Source organism: Bubalus kerabau, chromosome 6 (genome assembly GCF_029407905.1).
Source record: "Bubalus kerabau isolate K-KA32 ecotype Philippines breed swamp buffalo chromosome 6, PCC_UOA_SB_1v2, whole genome shotgun sequence".
Taxonomy (NCBI): domain Eukaryota; kingdom Metazoa; phylum Chordata; class Mammalia; order Artiodactyla; family Bovidae; genus Bubalus; species Bubalus kerabau.
This window is the reverse complement of record NC_073629.1, coordinates 20977398-21005233: the sequence shown is the minus strand read 5'-3', so window position 1 is coordinate 21005233 and position 27836 is coordinate 20977398. Positions and strand designations below refer to the sequence as shown.

The 27836-nt window shown below is 49.3% G+C and overlaps 2 protein-coding genes across 8 annotated transcripts; both read left to right on the top strand.

Moving 5' to 3' along the window:
* The first annotated feature begins 555 nt into the window (after positions 1–555).
* Positions 556–12790, top strand: TARS2 (threonyl-tRNA synthetase 2, mitochondrial). Of its 7 annotated transcripts, none has more exons than XM_055584426.1 (18): positions 556–1221; positions 1535–1731; positions 2056–2179; positions 2851–2975; positions 3772–3889; positions 4007–4071; positions 4321–4468; positions 5575–5721; positions 5913–6011; positions 6525–6742; positions 7199–7361; positions 7576–7713; positions 7893–7970; positions 10119–10219; positions 10420–10521; positions 10700–10772; positions 11287–11401; positions 11822–12288. In XM_055584426.1, the coding sequence occupies exons 1-18, from the start codon at positions 1147–1149 to the stop codon at positions 11851–11853; spliced, it is 2118 nt and encodes a 705-aa protein (XP_055440401.1). In that variant the 5' UTR covers positions 556–1146; the 3' UTR covers positions 11854–12288. The 7 variants fall into 7 exon arrangements, with proteins under 7 accessions (XP_055440401.1, XP_055440397.1, XP_055440402.1 ...); XM_055584422.1 differs by lacking the exon at positions 11822–12288 and adding an exon at positions 12295–12790 and having other exon boundaries at positions 561–1221; XM_055584423.1 differs by lacking the exon at positions 11822–12288 and adding an exon at positions 12295–12790 and having other exon boundaries at positions 563–1212.
* Positions 12791–13273: 483 nt separating this feature from the next.
* Positions 13274–20119, top strand: ECM1 (extracellular matrix protein 1). Its single transcript, XM_055586850.1, has 11 exons — positions 13274–13433; positions 14532–14594; positions 14675–14776; positions 14881–14958; positions 15051–15128; positions 15217–15297; positions 16015–16337; positions 16605–16979; positions 17455–17675; positions 17843–17930; positions 18332–20119. Exons 1-11 carry the CDS (start codon positions 13364–13366, stop codon positions 18560–18562), a joined length of 1710 nt encoding a protein of 569 aa, XP_055442825.1. The 5' UTR covers positions 13274–13363; the 3' UTR covers positions 18563–20119.
* Positions 20120–27836: the final 7717 nt, after the last annotated feature.

The following is a 27836-nucleotide window of genomic DNA, read 5'->3' as shown; positions in this document are numbered from 1 at the left end:
ACTATAGAAAACAAATCAAACACACCTAGTCCTGTATTCTGGATATAGCAGGGAGAGGGCTAAAGGAGAGCTAGGATGGGAATTAGAGGCAGTCTTGGTTGGCAGCAGAGAGCTAAGGTTCTAGGGTCAGGCACTTCTTTCTGAGCTGTTGGCGGAATTGTATTGGGAGTAAACTCTTATTACCAGAGAAAGTCTGTTGTGGTAGAAGAATATGAAACTTGGGTTCAGAATCTAGCATCAGTTGGCATTAAACCACTTACCTTCTCTGACCTTAAATTCCTCATCTGTAAGTTAAGGGATCTCTAAAGGGCCCTCTTTAAGCACCATGAGTATGAAGGGATGCCAAAGAATGCCCTTTGCAGTTTCTTTGCTCTAGCCCCAAAGTGGTTATATTCATTTATTCTCAGCTTGTCACCAGTGTTGCCCATTACATGTACTATGCAATATATTAGACAATATAAAATTAACCTTAACAATTCAGAATGAGAACTATTATTATTCCCATTTTATAGATAAGAAAATTGAAGTTCAGAAGTTTATTTTGTTTGGGGGTGTCTGTTTTTGTTGCATTGCCTGGCTTGTGGGCTCTTAGTTCCCTGACCAGTTCCCTGTGGCTTCTGCCATGGAAGAGCAAAGTCTTAACCACTGGACCGCTAGGGAATTCTAGAAGTTAATTACCCCAAAGACACAATTCCCAGGATTTACACTAGATTTGTCTTATTTCAAAGTATATGCGTTTATCTGTTTCCTACCTGCCAGTGAAGACTATGTAAAAGAAAAAGTATGGTTTAAAAGGAAATGACTACCCTTTCCGATCTGTTTCTCTTCCGCTTGAATTTTGGGAAATTTTCCTGCCCCTGTCCTCAAAGCCGCAGGATATCTTACTGCTCTTTTGATCTGAAACTGCAGGTCTCTGGAATTGCCCACGTGTGTAACAGTTTAGGTCTTCCGGTCAGGCGGAACCACCCACACCGCTGCTAGTGCTGTGTGGGGTGTTCCTCCTCGGTTTTCCTGGAGGTGGTCCCAGATTGGAGTGGCAGCTGTAGTAACCAATAGGCATGGATATTGTTGGGCCAGACGTCAATGAGGAATCGGGCGAAGGAGAAGCGACGATCATTTGAGCATGTAGGACCGGACTGAGGGAAAATGGGGCTGTATCAGAGGTGTCGGCGGCTTCGGTTCCCAGGGTTACACGCCTGCGGGCTGCACACGGTGCGTGAGGTACCCAAAAGTTCCGAGCCACATTGGACCCAGCCCAGTGGAACCCCAAAGTGTAGGCTCTTAACCCTGCTTGACACCGTCTGCTCCCGCCCAGCGGCCCTGAACCCGACTACCCTGGCCCTTAGATGCGCCATTTTTTCCCTCCTGTTAGCAGCCTGGGGTGCCTAGAGCTAGCCTAGGGCCCTGTATCACCCAGTGTTTTTAAAAGACCAGGATTCGGACCACGGCCACTTAAATGTTCTAATTTCGCGCGGTCCCAATCCGAGGAAGGAATGATGGAACCTGTGTTACTTCTTAACATCTTTCCCTCCAGGCAGCTGTGCCGACCCCTCCACACTGGTTGGTAGAGCGGCTTGGCTATTTTGAGGAGCTATGGACTGCTCAGGTAAAGAGGTTAGCAAGCATGGCACAGGAGGAACAGCGGACTATTAAGATATCACTTCCTGGAGGTCAGAAAGTCGATGCTGTAGCATGGAAGACAACCCCTTACCAACTAGCCCAGCAGATCAGGTACTAGGCTCATTCTGTACCTACCAGGATAACGCTTCTATCTTTGCTTTCTCTTTCTTAATTTGAGTAGGGAAAAGACTTTGTATGTTTATCCCATCCTCCTCAAGATAGCATTTCCTGCCAATTCCTTTTCAATCTGCATTAGTTTCATAGTCTCTGACCTTCCTCCATTAGGCATGGAGGGTGGAGGGGACTGATAAATTCTATTGCTCCCGTAACCCGTTTCCTCTTTGCAGGTTTGGAGTTGCTAAGAGATTAGTTCCTGTCTTCGCCTTTGGATTGTAACCTTGTCTTTTTCTTTACCTGTATTCCTCACTGCTGAAGTTCAAACCTGGCGGATACTGCAGTGGCTGCTCAAGTCAATGGAGAACCTTATGATCTGGAGCGGCCCTTGGAGACAGATTCTGACCTCCGGTTTCTGACATTCGATTCTGCACAGGGGAAAGCGGTAAGCTTCTTCCTTATCGGGGATACAGTGGCTACTAAACGAAGAGCTGTTTAAGTGGGCATTTCTAACGTTTATTTCTCTTGCCACAGTTTCTCCAAGTGCAGTTGGGAGGCTTACGGCATATTGCTTGTCTTGACTAGTCCTGGCTAAGCTGGAAACTTAGGATGAAAGTTTTTCCTTAGCCTGGGTCTATTAAGCAGTGACCAGTTGTGCTAGTGAAAGGGAGAGAATTAAGTTGAAAATAGAAAGATAATATGCCCCATTAGCCCCCCAGCTCTTGAGACCTATATTATAAGTCATCAGTAGCACATTTTTAATTTTAGTGTGGCTTGCACAATTGGGCACATGACCTGGCTTTCCTTCCACTTTTTCATGTCAGCTTGGATGGTATGAAAACTGACTAACCTCCTACTATGCTCTGGAACTGGAAAGCCGTGAGGAGTGGGGCTTACTCTTTTCTGTGCATTGCTTCTAGGGGCCTTCTTTCTTTTATATTCAGTTTTGTTGTTGTTTATTTGTCTTTTACTATTCAGCAGTCACCCCCAAGCTCAGAGGCACATTTTGTGATAGTTATTCATAACTGGTTCACATCAGCTTTTCTGAGGAGGTCAGAGAGGTAGGAACTAAAGGAGAAGGCTATGAACTCATGAACTCCTTTCTTGTGAACCCAGGTATTCTGGCACTCCAGTACCCATGTCCTGGGGGCAGCAGCTGAACAGCTTTTAGGTGCTGTCCTCTGCCAAGGCCCAAGCACAGAATGTGGCTTTTACCATGATTTCTTCTTAGGAAAGGAACGGTGAGTAAGGGAAGGAAGGAGGAGAATAATTCTGGGGTGCTTTTTTTTTTTCCCCCCAGAGATATCACCATATTTTCTTTTTCTTTTTTAGAGGTCTAATTGACAAATACAGTTGTAATTGATTTAAAGTATAGTTATGGTGATTTGATATATGTCTACATTGTAGAAGGATTCTCATAATCAAATTATCACATGCTTTTGTGTATGTATAAGAATGCTTAAGAACTACTTTTAGAGAATTTCAATTATACAATACAGAATTTATCAACTATAGTCACAGTGCTATATGTTAGTTCTGCAGGCCTTATTCATCTTTTAACTGAAAGTTTGTACCTCTTTACTGGGATGGTTTCTGAGGCCTTTTCTGGAGCCTCACGCATGTTCAATTTGGAGGAGAAAGAAAGCTGGGGCCAGGGTCCCTCCGTGCCTCAGCTGTGACATTGGTATCACCGTCTCTATTAGTCCATGTCATTCCTTATCTAAATCAGCTTGAAACTTACCTTCTCTAGCCTTTATGTATTCAACTTTTACTTCATCTCTCATTACTGTTTCTCTAGTTTTGTTTATCCAGATTGCCTGCATGCAACATTTAATTTCATACCTAGAGCTGTTTTCCTCCAGCTGTAAACTTTGTACCTGATTTCCTGTTTGTTTTCCTCTAGTCTCTTTGTCTTTGCCAGTAACTTTTGATATTTTTGGAGGGCAGGATTTCACCCCCTAGCCAGTACCCAGGTGTGTCACCCAGGTGTTGCTCCCTAGCAGACAGAGGCCAGCCAACCATTCTTCATCTCTCCAGGACAGTCAAGGGCTCAGAGCTGCCTGTTTTGGAACGGTTTTGCCAGGAACTTACAGCTGCTGCTCAGCCCTTCCGGAGACTGGAGGCTTCCCGGGCTCAGCTTTGCCAGCTCTTCAAGGTGGGGTGGAGACACACAGGTTTAGGAGAATGATCGAGAGGTGTGAGGGGAGGAGTGGCTCTCTCCAGGATGTCTTTGTGAGAATGAAGGCTTGTCCTCACTCTTCCCTTCTTCCAGGATAACCCCTTTAAGCTTCGCTTGATTGAGGAGAAGGTGACAGGTCCAATGGCAACAGTGTATGGGTGAGAGCTGCTGACGCTGTGGGGACAGGGAAGGCTGGGGATGCGCTAAGGAAGGCCAGGGCTGGCATGAGGGAAAGAAGAGAGGTCATCTGGTGCTCCCAAAAGAAATGGGCATTGGTTTTTATCTCTCACTGTTCTCTCTGTGGAGTAGTTCTTTGCATCTCTTTCTGTCAGCTAAATACCCTGAGAGGGAGAAACTTAGAAGCTCAAGAATTTGGAAACCACTCACCGGCCCCTGCTTTCTCCCAGGTGTGGCATGCTGGTTGATCTGTGCAGGGGCCCCCACCTTCGGCATACTGGACAGATTGGAGGCCTGAAGCTGCTGTCGGTCAGTCATGAGGACTGGGTTAGGTTGAGATTCCTGTGTTTTCACTGGAGTGAGTTGAAGAAGGGGAAGGTGATTCTCAGCCCCTTCTCTGCTCTGATAGCTAAGGGAGGAATCTGGAAGGAGAAAGAAACTTTGTCTCTGCCTTCTAGAAACTTCCCATCTAGTGACAGATACTCAACACCCTGCCAGGGCCCAGAAGCCAATTCAAATTCCGTAGTCGGACATTACCACCAAGGGAGATGGCAAAGGAGGGCATAAACAGACTGGACAGGGTCATTAGGGAAGACTCATGAGGAGAGAGCAGGTGTGGAACACCATTTGACAGGCACAGAATATTTTAAGTCAGAGGCCTGCCCTTTATAAAAAGACTGCTCCTGGGCAAGGTGAACTGTCAGTTGGAGTAGGAGCAGGAAGCAGGGAGTGAGGGGAGAGGCAGATAGGTAGAGCAAAAGCCCTGGACTGAAAACCTAGGCATCTGCTCTGAGTTCTGTCTCTGCCACTGATAAGTATATGGCCTTGGGTAAATCTCCTTGCCCATGATGCCCAGCTGTAAAGTGAGGCTGTTAATTCCTGTCCTGCCAGTAGGGCCATATCATAGACACAAAACCAACTAACACAAGAGAAAGTGTTTGAGGACAAGTTAAAAGTACTATAAAATGCAAGCCATTTATTATTAGTACTGTTGTTCAAGGAACGAGAAGCAGAGGCATTTGAATTTCATGAATCCAGGAACAGCGTGGGAGATGGGGTTTTCTCATGACTGTATGGGAGCTTGATAAAAGGATGGATGGACTTAATATTTGACTAGTGCGTAGGGTTACTTCCCTGTGCCATTGTTGATTAGAAGGGGAAGGAAGGAAGTACAGGATTACTGGTAAGATAGTGCTGGTGAGAATGCAGAGGTGACAAGATACAGTTAGAGTTGAACAGTACATGTGTAGAAACCAAGGCCCAGGTACCTCCAGGGTGCTAAACGTGGCAGGGGTTGTCTGGAGGATGGGGTGGGCATCCTGCTGCTGGGGATGGTGGGAAAAGTGGTGAGAGAGATGAGATGGGATTGTTGTCAAGTGAGTACCTCTGATGCTTGTGCCCAGAGTATCATCTGAGGATTGAAGGAGGTTGGGTGGGTGCCTTCAGTCCTCATCTTCCCTTTGACTCCCTCTCTCCTCCCACAGAACTCATCATCAGTGTGGAGATCTCCAGGCGCCCCAGAGACACTGCAGAGAGTGTCCGGCATTTCCTTCCCCACTGCAGAGGAGCTGAGGGCCTGGGAAGAATGGAGGGAGGAAGCAGAGTTACGGGACCACCGGCGCATTGGGAAGGTATAGAGACTGGGGGAATGGGGGCAGAGGAGGTGATAATGATAAGGGTTGCAGAGCGAGGAGGGAACCTGATCTGTGAAGTTGGGAGCAAATTCAGAATCCCACAAACTGAGCAACTCTGTCAAGTAATCTCTTCTGGGTTTTCAAACCCTGCTTTCACCTTGAAGTAACATTGCTGATTCCAACTCCAGGAACAGGAGCTCTTCTTCTTCCATGAACTGAGCCCCGGGAGCTGTTTCTTCCTGCCTCGAGGGACAAGGGTGTATAATGCACTGGTGGCTTTTATCAGGGTAAGGAGGACCCATGTTCAGGGGGAGGATGACTGGAGGGGGACTGAGGGCCTAGAAGAATCCACCTGGTAAAAGAGAGGGATTAGAAGTTTGAACATTAATACCGTAGAGTGCACGTGTGCTAAGTCACTTCAGTTGTGTCTGACTCTGCAGCCCCAGGTACTGTAGCGCACCAGGCTCCTTTGTCCGTGGAATTTCCCAGACAAGAATACTGGAGTGGGTTGCTATTTCCTTCTCCAGGGGATCTTCCCAACCCAGGGACTGAACCCACATCTCTTTTGTCTCCTGCATCAGCAGCGGGTTCTTTACCACTAGCGCCACCTCGAATGATAGAGCGCAAGTGACCTTAATCAAGAACAGCGCGTCTACTGTGGGGAGTGTAGAGAGGGGGTGTGGTAATTACCAGCTATAGCTGTGATCAGCATGACTTGAGGGCCCGGAGAGCCACATAGCTGCCACCCTGCCTCCTTTCCTCCCCAGTCACTCTGGTCTCCCATGTCGGCATCTCTGCAGGCTGAATACACCCGCCGCGGTTTCTCAGAAGTGAAAACCCCCACGTTGTTTTCTGCGAAGCTCTGGGAGCTGTCAGGGCACTGGGAGCATTATCGGGAAGACATGTTTGCCCTGCAGCCACCAGGCCTGGACAGGCCTTCCAGCTCTCAGAGCGACCACTCTGCCAGCCCCCCCACAGACACACTCGCCCTGAAGCCCATGAACTGCCCTGCACATTGGTGAGCTGGAAGCCAGGAGACCTGGTTTCTTCTGGGGCTAGGGCTAGGCAGCCGGTTTGCTAAATATTAATAGAAGGCACCTTGGAATAGTGTTGGAACCCTGGATTTGAGTCTTGAATCTGCCCTCTATCTCCCCATGTGAATTTGGGGAAATCATTGTACCTCCCTAAGCCTTAGTCTCATCATGAGGAATAGCAAGGGTTTGGAGCTACTGTCTCAGGTTCCTCTTTCAGTTCAATGCCTGTCACAGAACAGGGGTACAGGAAGTGGTGTCTTATTGTTACTGAGAAATTCACTTGAGAACCGGGCAAAATTAACAGGACTCAGCAGGAGACAGGGTGAGGCCCGAGAGGGCATAAGCTGATAGTGCAAAGAAGGGAAGTAGACCGGGCGGGGGAGCAGGCCTCAGGGGTTAGTTTTCCCTGTGGCCCTGACTCTTCTCCACCCCAACCTCAGCCTAATGTTCGCCCACCGGCCCAGATCCTGGCGAGAGCTGCCCCTGCGACTGGCCGACTTCGGGGCCCTACACCGGGCTGAGGCCTCTGGCAGCCTGGGGGGCCTGACCCGGCTTCGGTGCTTCCAGCAGGATGACGCCCACATCTTCTGTGCACCGGATCAGGTGGCCCTTCCCCAACTCCACTGAAGCAGTCTAAACCACCTTTCATTCTCCTTGTGAAGTGCCAACATTCCTGACCCTCAGCTGCCCTCTTTATATAAGTCAGCTGCATTCTATCTCCAACTTTCCTCTATGTTTTTGCTTTCTTTCCCCCAAACTACCATCCTGACCCCAGAGCTCTAGCTGGCACGCAGCTCACCTACCCTTATTCCTCCAGCTGGAAGCAGAGATCCGAGGCTGTCTTGATTTCCTCCACTCTGTGTACACCATCCTTGGCTTTTCCTTCCACATGGCACTGTCTACCCGGCCATCTGGCTTCCTGGGAGAGCCTTGCCTTTGGGACCAGGCCGAGCAGGTGAGCGAGTGGTAGGGAAGTAGAGCCGATAAAGCAGTCTAATAGAAGGGGAGGGGAGGTGGGAATCAGGGTCCCTGGTAGAGGCAGGTGCCGAGAGGGTCATTGCGGGGGCTAGTGGGATATGTTGCTTGTAAAGTCTAAGGCGACATATTTCTTCTCTTGTTTCCTTCTCTCTAAAGGTCCTGCAGCAGGCCCTAGAAGAATTTGGAGCACCGTGGGATCTCAACCCTGGAGATGGTGCATTCTATGGGCCTAAGGTAAGCTGGGGACCCAGATAAGAGTCTTACTTATTCATCTTCTGGTTTTGTTTTATTAAATGTTTAATAGATACGAAGAAATGTGTTTAAACTTGTGTAGGATGTAAAGAAGAGCAATACATTTCCTGCCCTCATGGAACTTAGGTCTGGTGAAGCTTCTGGGAGGTAAAGAAGGCGTTTTCAGCACCATGGGATCAGTACTGTGTAGGTACTAAGGGAGCATGTTATTCTGGAGGGTCAGAAAAGGTTTCCTGTAGGAATCTCTTTCTAATCTGAAAAGTAATTGTTGGTTAAGTAAAAAGATGTCTCAGGAGGGAACATTGCAGGCAGAGGCTGGGTCGAGGAGTGACATGGCAGGTTGAAAGAGGTGAAAGAAATCAGTGAAAAAAAGGCCTGAGAAGGGCCTGCTGGATATAGTGGAAAAAGCTGTTAGGTTTGTTTGTTTGCTTGTTTAATTAATTTTGGCTGCACTGAGTCTTGGTTACTTCATGAGCATTTTCTCTAGTTGTGGCAATCAGAGGCTCTTCTTCATTGCAGTGTGCAGGCTTCTCACTGCAGTGGCTTCTCTTATTGCAGAGCACAAGCTCTAGGCACATGGGCTTTAGTAGTTGAGGTTTGCAGGCTCAGTAACTCTGGTGCACAGGTTTAGTTGCTCCAAGGCCTGTGGGATCTTCCAGAATCAGGAATCGAACCTGTGTCCCCACTCTGGCAAGTGGAATCTCAACCCACTGGACCACCAGGGGATCCCCAAGGCTGTTAGGTTTTGAGGGGCCATTTTCCAGTAAAATGGGGATGGGAGTTGGAATCAAAAGTGAATAAATAAATATAACTCTTTCAAAAACATTGGCTCTAGGGAATTTCCTGATGGTCCAGTGGTTAGGACTCGGCACTTTCACAGCTGAGGGCCCAAGTTCAATCCCTGGTTGGGGAACTAAGATCCCATAAGCCACACGTGGTGTGGCCAAAGCAAACAAATCTTAAAGATCATTGGCTTTTATAAAGGCAAAGGAGAGTAGCTGTCAGATCCAAAGAGGTGTTGCTTGAGGATGTTTAAATGCTGTGATGAGAGGGAGCCTGTTTGGGTCGGGAGAAGTTGAAGTTGTAGAAGGGGTTTCAGTAGAGGGGCATTTGTGCGACGTCGTAAGAGATGGGATCCAGAGCCCTCCATAGACAGGACCCCTGTGCCTTTGTTTAGGAGATAGGCAGAAAGGTTGGGGTAGGTGCGAGAAAATGTATAGATGTGGTGACATAAGCTGAGACATTTTTCCTTTCTCATGCTGTCAGTTACTGGAATTCTCCACAAGGTAGGAGGCAGGAACATTTGCTGAGATGGGAGTGGGGAAGAGGAGAGTTGTTACGAGGGAGATAAAGAAGGGAAATGAGGAGAAAGCTTGAGCATCCCTGAGGAGAACAGGGCACAGAGCTGGTTAGGCTAGCCCGTGGATTGCTGGCAACAGCACGGCTTCTGTTGAGGTTCACAGCAGCCCCTGGCATCAGTGTTTCTGCATCTGTAGTGTGTGGTATGCTGGGCAACGCAGGGCAGCTCTGTTGCAGGGCCAGGCAGGTGGGCAGTGAGGATGCTGCCAAGGTGGAGTTTGTCATGTGGATGTGACAGAAGAACAATGATACCAGGGAACCAGAAGAGTGGTTATAGCTTCATGGAGAGAGAAACGGGGGCGGGAAGAGCCGAGGGGCCTATGAGTGTGAAGAAAAGTGAGTTAAGGAGCTGAGAAATTGAAGAATCATTAATAGGAATAATTGTCAGAGCTGGAAGGACAGGATACAGGAATCAGAGCAGGTGTCTGATGGATTATTTCAGAGGCGTAGCCATCCTGGGAGATGATGGGATGAAGGTCATGGCCACAGTGTGGGCTCGGGTGAAGGTCTCTGAGATGAGAGAAACTCATGGAATTGAGAGGTCAGGGCGAGGCTGGGCCATTCGTGTGAATGTTGACGTCCCCTAATGTTACATCACTATTAAGTGGAAAGAGCCACTGCCAGAGTCTCCAGGGAGTGACATGGAGCAGGATGCCGTGGGTGATACGTCTTCTCCATACAGCCCGGGATGTGGGTAGATAGAGGGGGCAGACGTGCAGTGGAGCGCACTGGCTCTGGTTTCTCGCGTGTCCTCCCTTCTGCCTTCTCCAGATTGATGTGCACGTCCGCGATGCCCTGGGTCGACCCCATCAGTGTGGGACAATCCAGCTTGATTTCCAGCTGCCCCTGAGATTTGACCTCCAGTACAAGGGGTATGGCACCTTGTCCTCTCACCTTTCCCCTCGACTCACGGACTAGGTGGAGGCCCACTTCTCTTTCTACCCTTAAAACTTAGCCACATTCTCCACACCCTCCCTTGGCGGGGTTGAAGATTTCTTGGAAACTGGAAGGTAATCTTGGGTGCTCATTTTGTGATGCTTCTCCATTCCGTCCACCCCCATCTCCCTCCAAGGCAGTCGGGGGCCCTAGAGCGTCCAGTCCTCATTCATCGCGCCGTGCTCGGTTCCGTGGAAAGGATGTTGGGAGTGCTGGCGGAGAGCTGTGGGGGAAAATGGTGAGACCTTTGACCCCGATTCCTGTCTGTTGTGGCCCTCAAACCAGGCAGTGCATGCTCCAGATCCTGGTCCCCTTCAGACTCCAGCTTCTGTTTCCTTCTAGAATCTGCCCTCTGCAGCCACACTTGGGGTCCAAGCCAGGATAAATAATTTGCCTTCTTCTCTTCTCTCAATCAGGCCACTGTGGCTGTCCCCGTTCCAGGTGGTGGTCATCCCTGTGGGGACGGAGCAGGAGGAATATGCCAGAGAGGTGAGGATGGGGGCCGACCCAGGCCTAATAGAGAGGCCCGGGACGAGCAGTGGGAATTGCTGCATGCTGGGAATTCCACATCTGAAAACTGAGCTAATCCCACCTTGCCTGGAGATTTGTGAAAATTAAATAAGTCAGTAAATGTTAGACAATAAAGGTGCATGGCACAAAAGGGGCCTTGGATGAATGTTGTTCTTATTTTTCGTTTCTAGAGAGAAGTAAGGATAATGGACAGTACTAGAGCCGAGCAGCTGGTTGGTGGTGCAGAGTGGTGTCTAGAAACAGGCAGAGTCCAGGGAGGCTTGGCTGCAGGATGAGGCAGACAAGGAAGCTGTGGGGGCTGCAGAGGGGCCTCAGTGTAGAGAGTGAAGAGGGTTCGTCCCTGAGACCCGGAGAGCCTGGAGGCAGAGGAAGGAGGAGCAGGTGGGGGAGCTTGAGGAAAACTGGCGTTGGGGTATTCCACCTCCTCAGCCTTCCATTAAATCAGGTTCCTATCAATGACCCTTTGCCCCAGGCACAGCAGAGCCTGCGAGCTGCGGGACTGGTCGGTGACCTGGACGCTGACTCGGGACTGACCCTCAGCCGGAGAATCCGCCGGGCTCAGCTCGCACACTACAATTTTCAGTTTGGTAAGACCCGGTCAGCACAGTCCCACGGCCCTATACTGTTCCACCCGGCCTGTATGTTCTTTCCTGTATGTCAGGCCTGGTCATTTGCACATTTGGGTAATTTGCGGCTCATGACCTGAGCTGGGCAGGAGCCAGGATTCAGCTCAACTGAGCCATTGGGGCCTAGGCTCTTGCACCTCCTGGCCTGCGCCTCTGACCCTCAGGACGGTTTTCTGCTGGCCCGCACCCTAACTCTTGATGTCTGTCAGGTTAGTTAGTCAAGGGAGCATCAGACAGAAAGGGACAGGAAGGGCTAATAAGACGTTAATTAGTTAGTTTTGTTTATTCTAGACCTAGGTGGAGTCAGCCCTGAGGGATGAGAAAAAGGGCCATAAGGGGAAAAGTCTAAGCCAACCTTGCACCTTTTTTCATTTTTCCAAGATTCAGAGCTCTGTCTTGAAGGCAAGAAGTAGAGATTTCTCAGCCAGATTACCTGATTTTCTAGTTTTGTACACCCACTCATCCTGCCAGTCTTGGCACAAGCTACGCCATGACCCCATGGACTTACCTACGTGTCTCCCACCCTGCCACCCTCCCCTTTCTCTAATGTACATGCACACACACAGACACTTTTCTCTCTGGATCTGCTTCTTGATCTATTTGTCTTTCTTTGGCTGACCGTACTGCCTCTCACCCCTGGGCTCCTGAGTGGAAGTGATAAGGCATGTAAGAAAATGTCTGGAATCTTTCAGGAAGACCAGGGAACTGGAGAGCGAGAGATAGCTAAATATATCCTTTCCCGGAACCGTGTCTGAGCTCTGCTTTTCCTAAAGATTTCTGCACAGCAAAAGGAGGATATCCTCTCCTTTTGGATACCCTTTCCCTAAGATTCCCAGACCTCCCTCTTCCTGCAGTGGTTGGCCAGAGAGAGCAGAGTAAGAGAACAGTGAACATTCGGACTCGAGATAATCGTCGACTTGGAGAACGGGACTTGGCCGAGGCTGTACAGCGGCTACTGGAGCTACAGGACACCAGGGTCCCAAATGCTGAAGAAATTTTCTGAGCATTTGTATATAGATGTGGCAAAGACCTGCAGGAGCCACCAGCCCGCCTTACCATGGGGGAGCCCAACCTAACTGACAGGTCTGGAGTCCCTCAGACTCAGAACTCCTGTGAAGGCGTGAATCTACTTCATGAAGAGATTTGGTCTGGGAGAAGCTGTAGCTGTTTGGATGTGAGGAGAGTGAAACTAAAAATAATAAACTTGGGGAACTTCCCTGGTGGTCCAGTGGTTAAGACTTTGTGCTTCCAATATAGGGGCTTGGGTTCAATCCCTGGTCAGGGAACTAAGATCTCACATGCTGTATGGTACAGCCAAAAAATTAAAAAAATAAAAACAGTAAACTTGAAGCTAGTGGTGTATGTCTTCATCTCTGATTCCTGACAGGGACATGAAAGGGAATTTGACTCTGTCTCCCTCTCTTTTGTCCTAGGGGCTTGGGGGTTTGAGAACGGGCATTCCAGAGCTCTCCCTGTTTTGGGAGCTCCAGTTTGGAGGGTGTTCCCGTCTCAACTCCTCAGTGCCCTGTTGCACACCTCAGTTCAGCAGGTTGTCAGATGCATTCTCCACAGAAGGCAGCACGCAAACGGAGAAGCTGGGGCACAGAATAAGGCCTCGGACCTCTCTTTCTCCAGGATTCTCAAAATCAGTTTCTTCTGGAGTTGGGTGCACCTCTGTTCTCAGTCCTCTCAGGAGACTTCAGGGTGAGTGCAAGAGGAGGAGTGGCTGGGACTGAGTCATGGCAGGAAGCTGAGGAGGGCGGGAGCTGTCTCTCGTAGCCTATAAAGAGGAGAAGGAACCGGCCCTGAAGTTCACAATAGCAGTAACAGCAACTGGACAGGCAGGCTCCCATCTGCCTGGCCCTTCAATCAGATCTGCCTGAGAGGACGCACTGGTGGCCGCCCACCTGTACCTGCCCCAGGATGGGGACCATGTCCGGAGCAGCCTTGGTCTTGGCCTGTTTAACTGTTGCTTCTGTGGCCTCTGATAGAGGTGAGTTGGGCTTGGAGCCAGCACTTGGACAGGGGGCCTGGGTCCAGCCATCCTGGATAGCTCATCACCAGCAGAAAGGTACCCTGCTTGGCTGGCTGTTCTGAGCAGGCCTGTGGTGGGCCTGGGCGCTGGAGCCTTTAACAGGAAGGGGAGCAGGCATACAGAAGGGGAGGGGTTTGTCAAGATTGCTGCCAAGAAACAACTGGAGTCAAACGGACAGCCGAGAGGGCGGGTAAATTCACAGAGTGAGGGACCTGCTGTTTCTGTGGGACCTGTTACCCAGAAGAGAAGACCAGGAGCCCCCTGGCTGCTCAAAACCAGTGCACTGACCCAGGGAACCTTGAGTGACTCCTTACCTGATAAGGAGGGGAGGGGAGGGGGTGTTACCTGTCCACAGGGGACCAGGCACAGCCCCTCTAGCTCACACACACATTATCTGCTTGGATGCCCAACAGAACATTACTGTGGAAAACTTGAGAGAGCGTCATAGATCTAATCTATGGGAGGCTCAATCTTGTCCCTCCCAGTCCTGGCCTTTCATAACTACAAATAGCTACAAGTGAGTCCTTTCGCCGTGGCTGTGGGGGTGATTTGCTTCAAGAGTCCTGAACCATGCAGTTAGTTCCCCAGGTCCTAAAGAGACCTAGTGAGGAGCTGAGGCTAGCGCAGGGGGGCACCTCAGCTCCTGTGCGGGCTCCTCACCGGAGACCCGAAGGAGTCTCAAGGGCCCGGGGTAGGCCGGGGGCGGAGCAGACGGGTAGGCAAGGTTCTGGCCTGCTTAAGGCCTGAACTGTGGGAAGAGCCCAGAAGCTCTGAAGGGAAAGAAGGCAGGATTAAGGCCTCCTCCCCAGCCCTGTATGTCACAGTTCCTTTAGGCCAGGACTTGGGAGACCCAAGACTTTGAGCCTGGTGAAAGTGAGGCTGTCAGATTATCACACCGAATCGGTCTTGACCAGGTGGATTTGGGGCAGGAGCAATAGATTTCTGGTGTCTTGGTCATCTTTTCTAAGCTCCTGACCTCCAGTGTTTCTCCTTCCCGTACTCAGGGCCAGGAAAGAGCCCCTCAAAGCCACCCCTGATTCACCCTTCCTCTTCCAGGTTTCAAGGCTTCAGGGCAGAGAGAGCTGGGGCCACAGCCCCTGACCCACCCCCTTCAAGCAGGTAAGCGTTTGGGGACGTGGCATGATACTGGGGCTCCAGGAGGAAATGCAGGCTCTGACCATCTGCCTTCTTGCCTCCAGTGGGCTATGCTGCACCCCCTTCCCCACCTCTGAGCAGAGCCCTCCCCCAGGGTCACCCTCGCACCTCCCAGCATAGCCTGCACTTTGAGGGACAGAGTGAAGGTAAGTCTCAGTTGCACCTCTAGATTTCTAGTCTGGCCTACACCCTGATCTTCAGAAGGGGAGGGGAGGAAGGGGTGGCTACTCACACACACCCCTTTCTGCAGTGCAGGCCTCTTCCTCACAGGACGCCATCCCCCTCCAAGAGGAGCTGCCCGCTCCCCAGCTCCCTGTGGAAAAGAAAGGTGAGTGCTTCCCCGTTCCCCCCCTCCCCCCCCCCCACATCTTGCTGACATCAGCCTGATCCTTGCTCCTTTGTGTCCTCGGTGACTTTCAGGGGGTCCCCCTCTCCCTCAAGAAGCCATCCCCCTCCAAGAGAAGCTGCCCGCTCCCCAGCTCCCTGTGGAAAAGAAAGGTGAGTGCTTCCCCGTTCCCCCCCTCCCCCCCACATCTTGCTGACATCAGCCTGATCCTTGCTCCTTTGTGTCCTCGGTGACTTTCAGGGGGTCCCCCTCTCCCTCAAGAAGCCATCCCCCTCCAAGAGGAGCTGCCCCCTCCCCAGGTTCCTATTGAACAGAAGGAAGGTAAGCGAGTCCCTCCCTTCTGCCCTCCTGCCTCCCGTGACTGATAGCATGGGCTCTGGGGTCTCTGCAGAGACTAGCTGTGTAATAACCTTGGGTGAGTTACCTCTCCAAGCCTTAGTTATTACTTCATTTGTGAAGTTGAGGAAATAATACCTATTTTATAAAATTATAAGGTTAAATGACACAAAAGTAGTATTTATTTTCGCTTGCTTCTCCACTGAGTTCCTTTTTATGAATGAGAACTGGCCAGGCCTCTGTCTTCTAGAGGTGCCCATCCGAACATGATTTCTGATTACCTGTCTCCTTCTACCCTAGTAGACCCACCTTTCCAATATCAAGGGGAGTTGACCTTCCAATCTAAGCAGAGAGAGAGTGACTGACAGCTTTTGTCTGTCCTCCCCCTCTTTAGGGCTCAGACCCTGGTGGGGGTGGAGTGAGGAGCAGGGATTCTGAGCCCAGGGAAGCAACACAGTGGGCAGGCGTGATTTGGGGTTGGGAGCTGTAAGGGTGACTGACACCTTGCATGACTCAAGTCTCTTTTCCTTTTAGTCAGTCATTCTGAAGGTAAGAGCCACAAATTCATTTCTTCTCTTTTTCTTCTGTATCCTCCCAACCCTTTCTCCTCAACTGCAAGTTCTCTCAATCCTCCCAATTTAATCCAGCCTTTCACTGTCCCTCTACATATTCCCCCTTCCCACTCTGTTTTCCCCATTCTAGAAAAGCCAGCTCCCTCCATGGACCACAGCCCCCCAGAACCCGAGTCCTGGAATCCAGCCCAGCACTGCCAACAGGGCCGACCCCGACGTGGCTGGGGCCACCGACTGGATGGCTTCCCCCCTGGGCGGCCTTCCCTGGACAATCTGGACCAGATCTGCCTTCCTAGTCGTCAGCATGTAGTATACGGCCCTTGGAACCTGCCACAGACTGGCTTTTCCCACCTCAGCCGTCAGGGTGAGACCCTCAATTTGCTGGAGACTGGATATTCCCGCTGCTGCCACTGTCGCAACCGCGCAAACCGCTTGGACTGTGCAGAACTCGTGGTAAGGGTTGGGCTCTTGATCCTGGGGGTGTCCTTTAACCCCCGGACTGAATGTGTGTGTTTCAAGGACTAGAGGCCTAGGCCTGGGTGTGCAGGAACCTCAGGTCCCTCTCATTGGCCCTCCCTTGGGCCGCCTCGTGTGCAGAAACGTGGAGGACAGCCTCCACTTCTTTCTTATCTGCCTGCCCAGGGGCCTTTTCTGGAGCCTGGGAGGAAGACAGGAATGTGGACAGTGGGCTGCTGGACTGACCCACTCCTCTTACTCTAGTGGGAAGACGCAGTGACCCGGTTCTGTGAGGCCGAGTTTTCGGTCAAGACCCAACCCCATGGGTGCTGCAAAAAGCAGGGGGAGGCTCGATTATCCTGCTTCCAGGAGGAAGCTCCCCGGCCACACTACCAGCTCCGGGCCTGCCCCAGCCACCAGCCTGGTATTTCCTTGGGCCCCGAGCTGCCCTTTCCCCCTGGGCTACCCACAGTGGACAATATCAAGAACATCTGCCACCTAAAACGCTTCCGCTCGGTGCCACGCAACCTCCCAGCCACAGACTCCATCCAAAGGCAGCTGCAGGCCCTGACCCGGCTGGAGGCGGAGTTCCAGCGCTGCTGCCGGCAGGGGAACAACCACACCTGTACCTGGAAGGCTGTAAGTGGGCGTCTCGGCATCCCAAGAGCCTGTCTGCCTGCCCACCCGTCTCACACCCCCGAGCCTGCCGGCCTATTCATCCACGTACCTAGCTACCCGCTGTGAGCACGTCTGCCCATCTGCCTGCTTGTGAATGTCCGTCCATCCACTGTGTTCCTCGTCCAAGTCCTCCATCGTGTGCCTCCATCCTGGCCCAGTGCCCCCCATGTGCACCTGTCTGCCGTCCACCCGTCTGGCCTCACCTGATCCTCTCCGTCTGCTGCTCAAGCACTTCTCCCGTGGCCAGCTCCGAACCTCGGCTGTGCTTCTACCCCTTCCACCTTCCCAGCCCCACACATCCACAGCTGCCTCTTTGCCCTTCCCTTTCAGCACCGGGGGCAGGGAGTGCGCGTCTCATTGGGTGAGGCAGTGAGAGAAGTAGAGGGACAGGAGGGCCAGTATCCAGTCGTCTGACTTGCCTTTCTCTGGTCCACAGTGGGAGGATACCCTCGATGGGTACTGTGACTGGGAGCAGGCTATAAAGACCCACCACCACTCGTGTTGCAACTACCCCCCTAGCCCCCTCCGCGATGAGTGCTTCGCCCGTCGGGCTCCTTATCCCAACTATGACCGGGATATCTTGACCCTTGACCTCAGCCGAATCACCCCCAACCTCATGAATCACCTCTGTGGAAACCGAAGAGTTCTCAGCAAGCAGTGAGTCTTACCTAGTTCTTCCCCAGTGCTCTTCCCTTCTCCCAAAACTCCCTCTGGGGCACCCTCTGGGACACTATTGGGAAGAGCAAAATCATGGTCTGCAAACACCATTTTGGTGCCTGGGGTCACTCAGAGACCCTGACCCCTGCCCGTTTCCACCAACATAGCAAGCAGATTCCTGGGCTGATTCAGAAAGTGACTGCCCGTTGCTGTGACCTGCCATTCCCAGAGCAGGCCTGCTGTGCTGAGGAGGAGGTGAGTGTGAGGGCAGGGCTCTCCCAGGGATGCAGAGGAGGGAGAGGCCTGGCACAGCAGGCCATCGCTTCTCTGAGTACCTCAAACCAGCCCTCAGAAACGATGAGGACCAGTGGGGAAGTCTTCTTTCTTGGTTCCAGAAGTCTTCATCCCTGACCTGACCTGCTCCCCAGCTCTAAGCACCTATGATGCCTCCTCTGGGCCTCTGGCATTTCCAGATGGTCACATCTGTCTGTCTGGCTGTGGAAGGCAGCTATGTACTCCCTCTCGGCCCCAGGGGTGGGAGGATCCAGGGAGAAAGCAGTAGAAGTGGAGGGAAGGGGAACTTGGACATCCAAGTAACCAGTCCTGACTTCTGACAGCCCTCCTCCCCTATCACCTCTTCTTTATTCTGTCATCAGAAATCAGCCTTTATTGATGAGCTGTGTGGTTCCCGACGTAACTTCTGGCGAGACTCTGCCCTCTGCTGTAAACTGAGTCCTGGGGATGAACAGATCAACTGCTTCAACACAAAGTATCTGAGGAATGTGGCTCTAGTGACTGGGGACACTAGGGATGCCAAGGGCCCCAGGGAGCAGGGCCCAACTCAGGGAACAAATAGCAGCCCCACCTCTGAGCCCAAGGAAGAGTGAGTCACCCCAGAGCCTTGGAGGATCAGATTGGGGGAACCCCACCCCACCCCACCCATATGGAATACGCATTACAGTAAACACCTCTTGTATTTGGCCTCGTTATGTCTGTTGTCTCACACAAACACACCCTTGCAAGCCTGCCCAGATTTTCCTCAGTGACTGGCCCCTGAGGCCCACTGCCCCACCCCCACTAGCTCAGCAGAAATCTTTCCACTGGCTAAGTTGGGACCACAGCTAAATGGCTTAACATCAGTATTTATCATCTTGAATCTATTATTATTTTTCTTTATTTTGGCTGTGCTGGGTCTTTGCTGTGTGAGTTTTTCTCTAGTTGTGGTGCGTGCACTTCTCACTGTGGTGATTTCTTTTGTTGCGAAGCACTGGTTCTCAGGTGTGCACGTGGCTCACTAGCTGCAGTCCGCGGGCACTCTAGCGCAGGCGCAGTGGTTGCGGTGTGCAGATTTAGCCGCTCCGAGGCATGTGGGGTCTTCCCGGACCAGAGATCAAACCCATGTCACCTGCATTGGCAAGCAGACTCCTCACCACTGAGCCACCAGGGAAACCTTCTTGAATTTATTTACACATTTAAAAGGAATGTCACTTGTTAGCTGGCTATCAGGATTCAGAAGTGAAAAAGTTATGATTCATGTCTTTGGTAGCCCCCAGAATGCCACAGCCCTGCCTGACATTTTTTAATCTTGACTTTTAATCCATGGAGTCCATGTGTTTATTCCTTCAGTATACATTAATTGAATTCTTATGGATGTGTACTGTGCTAGGCTGTGGGATACCCATTTTTACACAGTTCCCTTTCTTCAGGATGCTCACATTCCGGGAAGGGACCTAGCAGGTGTGATTACTGTTGTAATACAGGGCTGCAAAGTCCAGTGTGCTCGGAGCACTTGATAACCAGGCCAGAGCTAGGAGTAGGGCTGGGGGCAGTAGGAGTGCACCAGGGAAGGCCTCTGCACTGGTGAGGCAGAGCTTCTCCAGGAGCATGGAGGGTGCAGGGGGCGGGTACAGCCCAGGAGAAGAGGTAGCTTATACAGAAGGCTGAAATGACCCAACTCTGGTGGTGGTTCCTCCCACATGTGACTGGAAAGATCAGCAGGAGCTCATCACAAATTAAGATAGGAGGTAGATGCCCATCACAATCGGAGTTCATTCCCTGTGGACAGAAATTCCAAAATATCAATAGCAGTAAAGTCGAGAGAGGAGGCTGGGCCCTGCCCAGATAAGAGATTAGAGACCACATATTTCTCATTCTCGACCATCCCAACTAGAAAACTCTTTGGAGGTTAAAAGGGAAATGATGCTAAGCTACCCATAGACCTCTGCTGAAATCTATCTTGGTTGAGATACCTGCACACACAGGAGGATCCTGAGATATACCAAAAATGGAATCAGAACCAGGCAAATTAAAATGATCGGCCAAAGGAAAACCCAGAAGAAATGCCCCATATAAGTGATTCAAATTACCAAGACAATGCGACTTTCTGAGTCCACCCATATGACTATTAAGTGTACTGTACTCTTTTTCCTCCTAATAAACTCTTGTTTCACTGTTTTCCGTCTCCATGGGAACTCTCTTCTACAAAGCTGAAGGGCCAGAACCTTGTCACTGACCACTGGTCTAACAGCTAGGATTCTGCGCTCTCTCAGCCAAGACCCAACCTCAATCTCTAAGCCGGAACCGAAACCCTGCTTCAAGCTGCTGCAGGCCGAGGCCACCCGAGTTAAGGATGACTCATCCACAAGACTTAACGTGGATCTTGGCCCTTCTGCCCACAAGGATACTGGCGGCTGCAAGCAGAATACGCGTTCAGATTTGCCTCTTACAGACAGGCAGGCAGGCAGGAACCTGGGCGGCCAGTTCAGACAGTGTCGCGCCAGTGCCTGAAGGGAGGTTGCCTTAGGCCCTAGACCGAAACTGAAAGAACTACAATGAAGGCTCGGTCCCATGCGGACGAGGCAACTGTGATTCTGTTGCCTGTTAAACTTTCCAGAAAGAAGGACCTCCTCTGCCCAGGTTACTGAGAAAGAGGGCGGAACAAAGACCGCTGTCTTTCCCCAGTGGGGACTAACTGAGCCCCAGCCGCTCTAAAACTGACACCAGCCCTTCCCTCCTCCGCTCTTCCACAGCCTTTTATTTATTTACATTTTGCGCGCATAGTTGTTTCTAATTCACCAGCGTCTTAACGGCTCCTTGGCCTGTCCGTCACCTCAGAGACCAATGAGCGAACGAGGAATGAGCTGTGACCCGCCCCTGCGCCCGCAATCCTGCCCGTCCGAGCCTGCACAACCCCGGCAGGGCGCTCGTGCGAAGATCTAACAGGGCGTGATCCCTGCGCGGAATTCTGGCACCTTTCCGATCGGGGTTCTTTTCCCATACACCGTCTGCTCTTCCGCCCTCGAAGTACCGTTCCAGACCAGCTCGCGGGGTGGACCCCGGCCGGTGGAGGGACGGGCGGGCAGCTGCGCCAGCAGAGGCACCTCTCTCGGGCTCTGTCCCTTTGGGAGCTTCCCGGAGATGCTTTAGAACTGCATTTGCAAAGGGCAGCGCCAAGTCTGGAGAGGGAGTCAGAGAAGAGAAGGACCACGGTCCCAGCGCCCAGGAGTTTACAGTCTATCGGGGAGGAGAAGAAGAAAACCAGGAAAGCAGTAGTGAGCAGCTATGATGAAAGAGTGTCGGGTGCTAAGTAAATATAAGCATCATGAGCTGAGAGTTAAAAGAAGTAATTATCTCGAGGAATGGGGTATTGTCAAATGGAAGAGATGGCTTTCGATAGAGCCCCGCCAAGCGTGGATAGGATTACTGTTAGTTACCAAAAGGAGAAAGTGTTAACATTTATGGCAACTCGTTGTATGGATAAACTTAAAATATAATATTAAATTCAATACAGTGCTGTGTGTCAATTATATCTCAATAAAACTGGAAGAAAATAATAAGTAAAATTAAATGTGCTAACTTCAGATAAAGGAGTCAGAGACCCTAACTACTTGACGGGGCTGGGGAAAGTTTCCTGGAGGAATGCAAGCTTAAGTAGGATTTTGCTGGAAGGGAAACGGAGGATGAACAAACCACTGGGTGTATGCAGAGTTCAGCTAAAGTAAACAGTATTTTGTGTTAAACAGAGTGCTAAATCTTCTGGCTATAAAGAATATTTTAAAAATTGTCCTCAAGGATTTTTAGCTCTGGAAACTTAAATGTGTATGATAGATATTCTCAGGACGGCAGTAAAGCAGGAAGTTTGGTTGATGTACTTGAAGAGCCATTAGGTAGTGAAAAATAGTGTGGGGGAGTAGCTAGCCATGAGGTTGGAAATTTAGGCTTAGTCACACTTTCTGGAAGATCTTGAAGCACTATAGAAGTCACGCCAGGGACTTCCCAGTGATCCAGTGGCTAAGACTCCGCATTCCCAATGGAGGGGCCCTGAGTTCCATCCGTGGTCAGAGAACTAGATCCTGCATGCCACAACTAAATATCCCAAACGCTGCAACTAAGGCCTGGTGCAGTCAACTAATAAATAAAGCATTTTTAAGAAAAGGAGTTATGCAGCCAGATAAATAAATAAAACATTAAAAAAAAAAAGAGTTATGCCAACTTGGGGGTAAGCACTTGTAAAGGGCTGTAAAAGAAAACTGATGGGAATGAATTTATTTAAAAAAAAGATAAATTAGATGGACAGACAAGTAGTTAGGAGTAGATGAGGTGGAGAGAGGGTAAAGACTGGAACCATCTTCAGTTCAGTTCAGTTCAGTCACTCAGTTGTGTCCGACTCTTTTCGACCCCATGAATCGAAGCACGCCAGGCCTCCCTGTCCATCACCAACTCCCGGAGTTCACTCAGACTCACATCCATCGAGTCAGTGATGCCATCCAGCCATCTCATCCTCTGTCGTCCCCTTCTCCTCCTGCCCCCAATCCCTCCCAGCATCAGAGACTTTTCCAATGAGTCAACTCTTCGCATGAGGTGGCCAAAGTACTGGAGTTTCAGCTTTAGCATCATTCCTTCCAAAGAAATCCCAGGGCTGATCTCCTTCAGAATGGACTGGTTGGATCTCCTTGTGGTCCAAGGGATCTCAAGAGTCTTCTCCAACACCACAGTTCAAAAGCATCAATTCTTCGGCGCTCAGCTTTCTTCACAGTCCAACTCTCACATCCATACATGACCACTGGAAAAACCATAGCCTTGACTAGACGGACTTTGTTGGCAAGGTAATGTCTCTGCTTTTGAATATGCTATCTAGGTTGGTCATAATTTTTCTTCCAAGGAGTAAGCGTCTTTTAATTTCATGGTTGCAATCACCATCTGCAGTGATTTTGGAGCCCCAAAAAATAAAGTCTGCCACTGTTTCCACTGTTTCCCCATCTATTTCCCATGAAGTGATGGGATCAGACACCATGATCTTCGTTTTCTGAATGTTGAGTTTTAAGCCAACTTTTTCACTCTCCTCTTTCACCTTCATCAAGAGGCTTTTGAGTTCCTCTTCACTTTCTGCCATAAGGGTGGTGTCATCTGCATATCTGAGGTTATTGATATTTCTCCCGGCAATCTTGACTCCAGTTTGTGTTTCTTCCAGTCCAGCGTTTCTCATGATGTACTCTGCATATAAGTTATATAAGCAGGGTGACAATATACAGCCTTGACATACTCCTTTTCCTATTTGGAACCAGTCTGTTGTTCCATGTCCAGTTCTAACTGTTGCTTCCTGACTTGCATATAGGTTTCTCAAGAGGCAGGTCAGGTAGTCTGGTATTCCCATCTCTTGAAGAATTTTCCACAGTTTATTGTGATCCACAGAATGTGATCCACACTATGCCATATGACTATGGCATAGTCAATAAAGCAGAAATTGATGTTTTTCTGGAACTCTCTTGCTTTTTCCATGATCCAGCGGATGTTGGCAATTTGGTCTCTGGTTCCTCTGCCTTTTCTAAAACCAGCTTGAACATCTGGAAGTTCACGGTTCACGTATTGCTGAAGCCTGGCTTGGAGAATTTTGAGCATCACTTTACTAGCGTGTGAGATGAGTACAATTGTGCGGTAGTTTGAGCATTCTTTGGCATTGCCTTTCTTTGGGATTGGAATGAAAACTGACCTTTTCCAGTCCTGTGGCCACGGCTGAGTTTTCCAGATTTTCTGGCATATTGAGTGCAGCACTTTCACAGCATCATCTTTCAGGATTTGAAACAGCTCAACTGGAATTCCATCACCTCCACTAGCTTTGTTCGTAGTGATGCTTTCTAAGGCCCACTTGACTTCACATTCCAGGATATCTGGCTCTAGGTGAGTGATCACACCATCATGATTATCTGGGTCGTGAAGATCTTTTTTGTACAGTTCTGTGTATTCTTGCCACCTCTTCTTAATATCTTCTGCTTCTGTTAGGTCCATACCATTTCTGTCCTTTATCGAGCCCATCTTTGCATGAAATGAACCATCTTCAATATCAATAAAACTTAGAAATTCTAAGATCCAGAATTTTGTCAATGGTATTGAGGAAGAAAAGGGAGGGGACATCTTTTAAAGACATTTATGAGATAAGATTGACAGAAACTGCTGCAGGAGCTGTCTAGGATGACTTCCAAGTTTAAGGTTTGGGTAACTGTAAGGCTATGGTTTTTCCAGTGGTCATGTATGGATGTGAGAGTTGGACTGTGAAGAAAGCTGAGCGCCGAAGAATTGATGCTTTTGAACTGTGGTGTTGGAGGAGACTCTTGAGAGTCCCTTGGACCGCAAGGAGATCCAACCAGTCCATTCTGAAGGAGATCAGCCCTGGGATTTCTTTGGAAGGAATGATGCTAAAGCTGAAACTCCAGTACTTTGGCCACCTCATGCGAAGAGTTGACTCATTGGAAAAGACTCTGATGCTGGGAGGGATTGGGGGCAAAAGGAGAAGGGGACGACAGAGGATGAGATGGCTGGATGGCATCACTGACTCGATGGATGTGAGTCTGAGTGAACTCCGGGAGTTGGTGATGGACAGGGAGGCCTGGCGTGTTTCGATTCATGGGGTCAAAAAGAGTCGGACACAACTGAGCGACTGATCTGATCTGATCTGATTTGAGGGTAGTTTCTGCAGGAAGGGGAGCAGGTTTTACTGGAGGATTATAATGAGTTCAGTTTTGAAATCCTCAGTAGTCCAGTGTCCCTAGTGAAAATCACCTTCATGTAGAGGATATCCAAAACCAGATTCTAAGGAATTGAGTATGAATGGAGGTGGAAAAGAGGAGGCAATATGTGTAACTTGCTCTTTCACTGTCCTTCTAGCTACTTGCAAGTCCCTTAGCCCAAATTCAGCTTGTTCATAAGTGAACTCCTCTGGGTATATGGGAGATGTGAAAAAGAAAATGTAGCGATAATCTGAGGGAGTGGGCATTTGGGTGTTCACCCTTGTGACTCAGCTGGTAAAGAATCTGCCTGCAATGAGGGAGACCTGGATTGGATCCCTGGGTTGGGAAGATCCCCTAGAGAAGGAAAAGGCTACCCACTCCAGTACTCTGGCCTAGAGAATTCTATGGACCCTATGGTCCATGGTGTTGCAAAGAGTCAGACATGACTGAGAAACTTTCACTTTCTTTCTTATGCAATTTGTCAACCTTTTTCTGCATTTTCCACCTGAGGTCATCATCTCTACCCTCCAACTAGCTACTCCTGTGGGCCCCAATTCAGTAAACAAAACCACCATCTACTCAGTTGTTTAGGCAACAGACCTGGGGACTGTCATTCTTTAATTAGTCCCTCTCCTTCTCCCTTGTATTCCAGTCAGTCACCAATCTCCTAAATATCTCTTAAATCCATCAACAGTGGAGTTGCACCTTGTACCAAGGTTAGGTTCTAAAGTCCATACATAAGGCAAAAATTACATGGTCAGCATAACCTTTGGATGGAGAAGGCAATGGCACCCCACTCTAGTACTCTTGCCTGGAAAATCCCATGGACGGAGGAGCCTGGTGGGCTACAGTCCATGGGGTTGCGAAGAGTCGGACATGACTGAGCTACTTTCCTTTCACTTTTCACTTTCATGCACTGGAGAAGGAAATGGCAACCCACTCCAGTGTTCTTGCCTGGAGAATCCCAGGGACGGGGGAGCCTGGTGGGCTGCCGCCTATGAGGTCGCACAGAGTCGGACATGACTGAAGCAACTTAGCAGCAGCATAACCTTTGGAAATTCCTTAAATCACTCATTAAATGGAACACCCATGGGACTTGCCCAGTGGTCCAGGGGTTAAGACTCCGAGCTTTCACTGCAAAAAGCACAGGTTCAATCCCTGGTCCAGGAACTAAGATTCCGCAGTGTGGCCAAAAGTTTAAAAAATTAAAAAAAAATTTTTAAATACAGGAGCCATGGTTTTGTGTGCACAACTCTGTACACAAAATATGTGCAAGCATGTATGTATAAGCATGTGTATAGTAAGGTATAGTATATAATAGGGTATGCAGTATAACAAAATATTTTAAACTACATACAAAAATGAGATCGTGCTGTCTCCAGCTACAGGACACCTGGATGCTCAGAGGGTGAGGCCCGACACCGCCAGGACCTTGGAGAAGGGCAGGGTGGATAGCAGGGAGAAAGGCTCTGCTCTCATCTTTCTATAAAGCTGTTAATCTAAAAATATGAGATTGTTGTTCAGTAGCTCAGTCGTGTCCAACTCTTTGCAAACCCATGGACTGCAGCTCTGCAGCCAGGCTTCCCTGTCCTTCACTGTCTCCCGGAGTTTGCTCAGACTCGTGTCCATTGAGTTGATGATGCCATCCAACCATCTCATCCTCTGCTGCCTGCTTCTCCTCATGCGATGAGAAGCCTGAGCACGGCAACTAGAGAGTAGCCCCTGCCCAACACAGCTAGAGAAAAGCCTGCACAGCTATGAAGTACCCAGCACAGGCAAAAATAAATACATAAAATTTTTAAAAATAGTGTCTTTGATGAAAAGTTTTTAAATCTAATGTAATTGTTACTGTGTTTAGTGCTTTTTCCATCTGCTTTAAAAAAATCTCCTACCCTCAGGTCACAAAGATCCTTGCCTATTCTATCTTCTGAAAAGATACTATTGTTTTGCCTATCTCATTTAAGACTAGTACTCACCAGGAGATGATGTTTGTTTATATTGGGATTATGATTCTTATTTTGTCCCATTTGGGGATCCAGTTATCCCAGCACCATTTGTGAAAAGATTGCTGTTTCCCACTGCTCTGCAGAGACACCCTTGTCATAATCCAAGTGTCCATATTTGCAGGATTCATTTTGGGGCCCTCCATTCTATTATTTGTTCATCTTTGTGCAATACTACACAGGCTGTAGCTTTATAACAAACTTGGATATCTATAGGGCAAGTCCCTCCCACTGTGTTCTTTTTCAAGAGTGTCTTGACTATTTGCTTCATGATCAGACACAAGTTTGTACAGATTCTTTTAAGTATTGAAAATACAAGAGCCATGTTGTTGCAGTCGTTTTCTGAATGCTTATTACAGTCACTTTCCCGTTTTGTAGTTGGCCATGCTGTCCAGGTCACTCATGAGCATCAAGCACTTGTGTGTGGCTGGCTGGAAGTGCAATGTGCTGTAAGTGTGAAAAAACACCAGATCTCAAAGACTTAGCATGAAAAAAAGAATACAAGATCTCTCACTAATGATTTTTGTTCTGATTACATGTTGACATGATCTTTCAGGTGTACTGGGTTAATGAATATATTACCAAAATTAATTTCACCTATCTCATTTTACTTCTTAAAGTGACTACTAAAAACTGTGAAATTGTATACGTGGCTTGTCTTTGCAGCTCACACTGTATTTCTATTGGACAACATGGGGGGAACTGACCAGTGACCCCCAAAGATATCCAGGTCCTTCTCTGGAACCTGTGACTGTCACCTCACATGGCAAAAGGGACTTTGCAGATGTGACTAAGGATATGGACAATTATCTTGGATTATATGCAATTACAAAGGTCTTCAAAGGAGGCAGAGGGAGATATGACAACAAAAGAGAAGGAATTCAGCTATGGAAACAGAGATCAGAGTTATTCATGTGGGCAGCTCCCAGAATTGGAAGAAACAAAGATTCTTTCCTGGGCTCTCCAGAAGCCTTGCTCATACCTTGATTTTAGCTCTGTAAGACTCTAGCTTCCAGACTTCTGGCCTCTGGAACTGTAAGAGAATAGAGTTTCTGTTATTTCAAGTTGCTAAATATGTGGTAATTTGTAACAGCAGCCATAAGAAACTAATACAGACAGCATGCTTCTAAAATTATTTTTAATTTTAATATTAT

What these genes read in the sequence shown, in the direction of transcription:
- TARS2 (XM_055584422.1), top strand. Translation starts at nt 1,147, where the DNA reads ATGGGGCTGTATCAGAGGTGTCGGCGGCTTCGGTTCCCAGGGTTACAC. An exon ending in GTGAGTTGAAGAAGGGGAAG is followed by an intron (nt 4,469 to 5,574) that starts GTGATTCTCAGC and finishes CTCCTCCCACAG; the next exon opens with AACTCATCATCAGTGTGGAG. An exon ending in GAGAGCTGTGGGGGAAAATG is followed by an intron (nt 10,522 to 10,699) that starts GTGAGACCTTTG and finishes TCTCTCAATCAG; the next exon opens with GCCACTGTGGCTGTCCCCGT.
- ECM1 (XM_055586850.1), top strand. Translation starts at nt 13,364, where the DNA reads ATGGGGACCATGTCCGGAGCAGCCTTGGTCTTGGCCTGTTTAACTGTT. An exon ending in TTCTGTGGCCTCTGATAGAG is followed by an intron (nt 13,434 to 14,531) that starts GTGAGTTGGGCT and finishes TTCCTCTTCCAG; the next exon opens with GTTTCAAGGCTTCAGGGCAG. An exon ending in ACACCTGTACCTGGAAGGCT is followed by an intron (nt 16,980 to 17,454) that starts GTAAGTGGGCGT and finishes TCTGGTCCACAG; the next exon opens with TGGGAGGATACCCTCGATGG.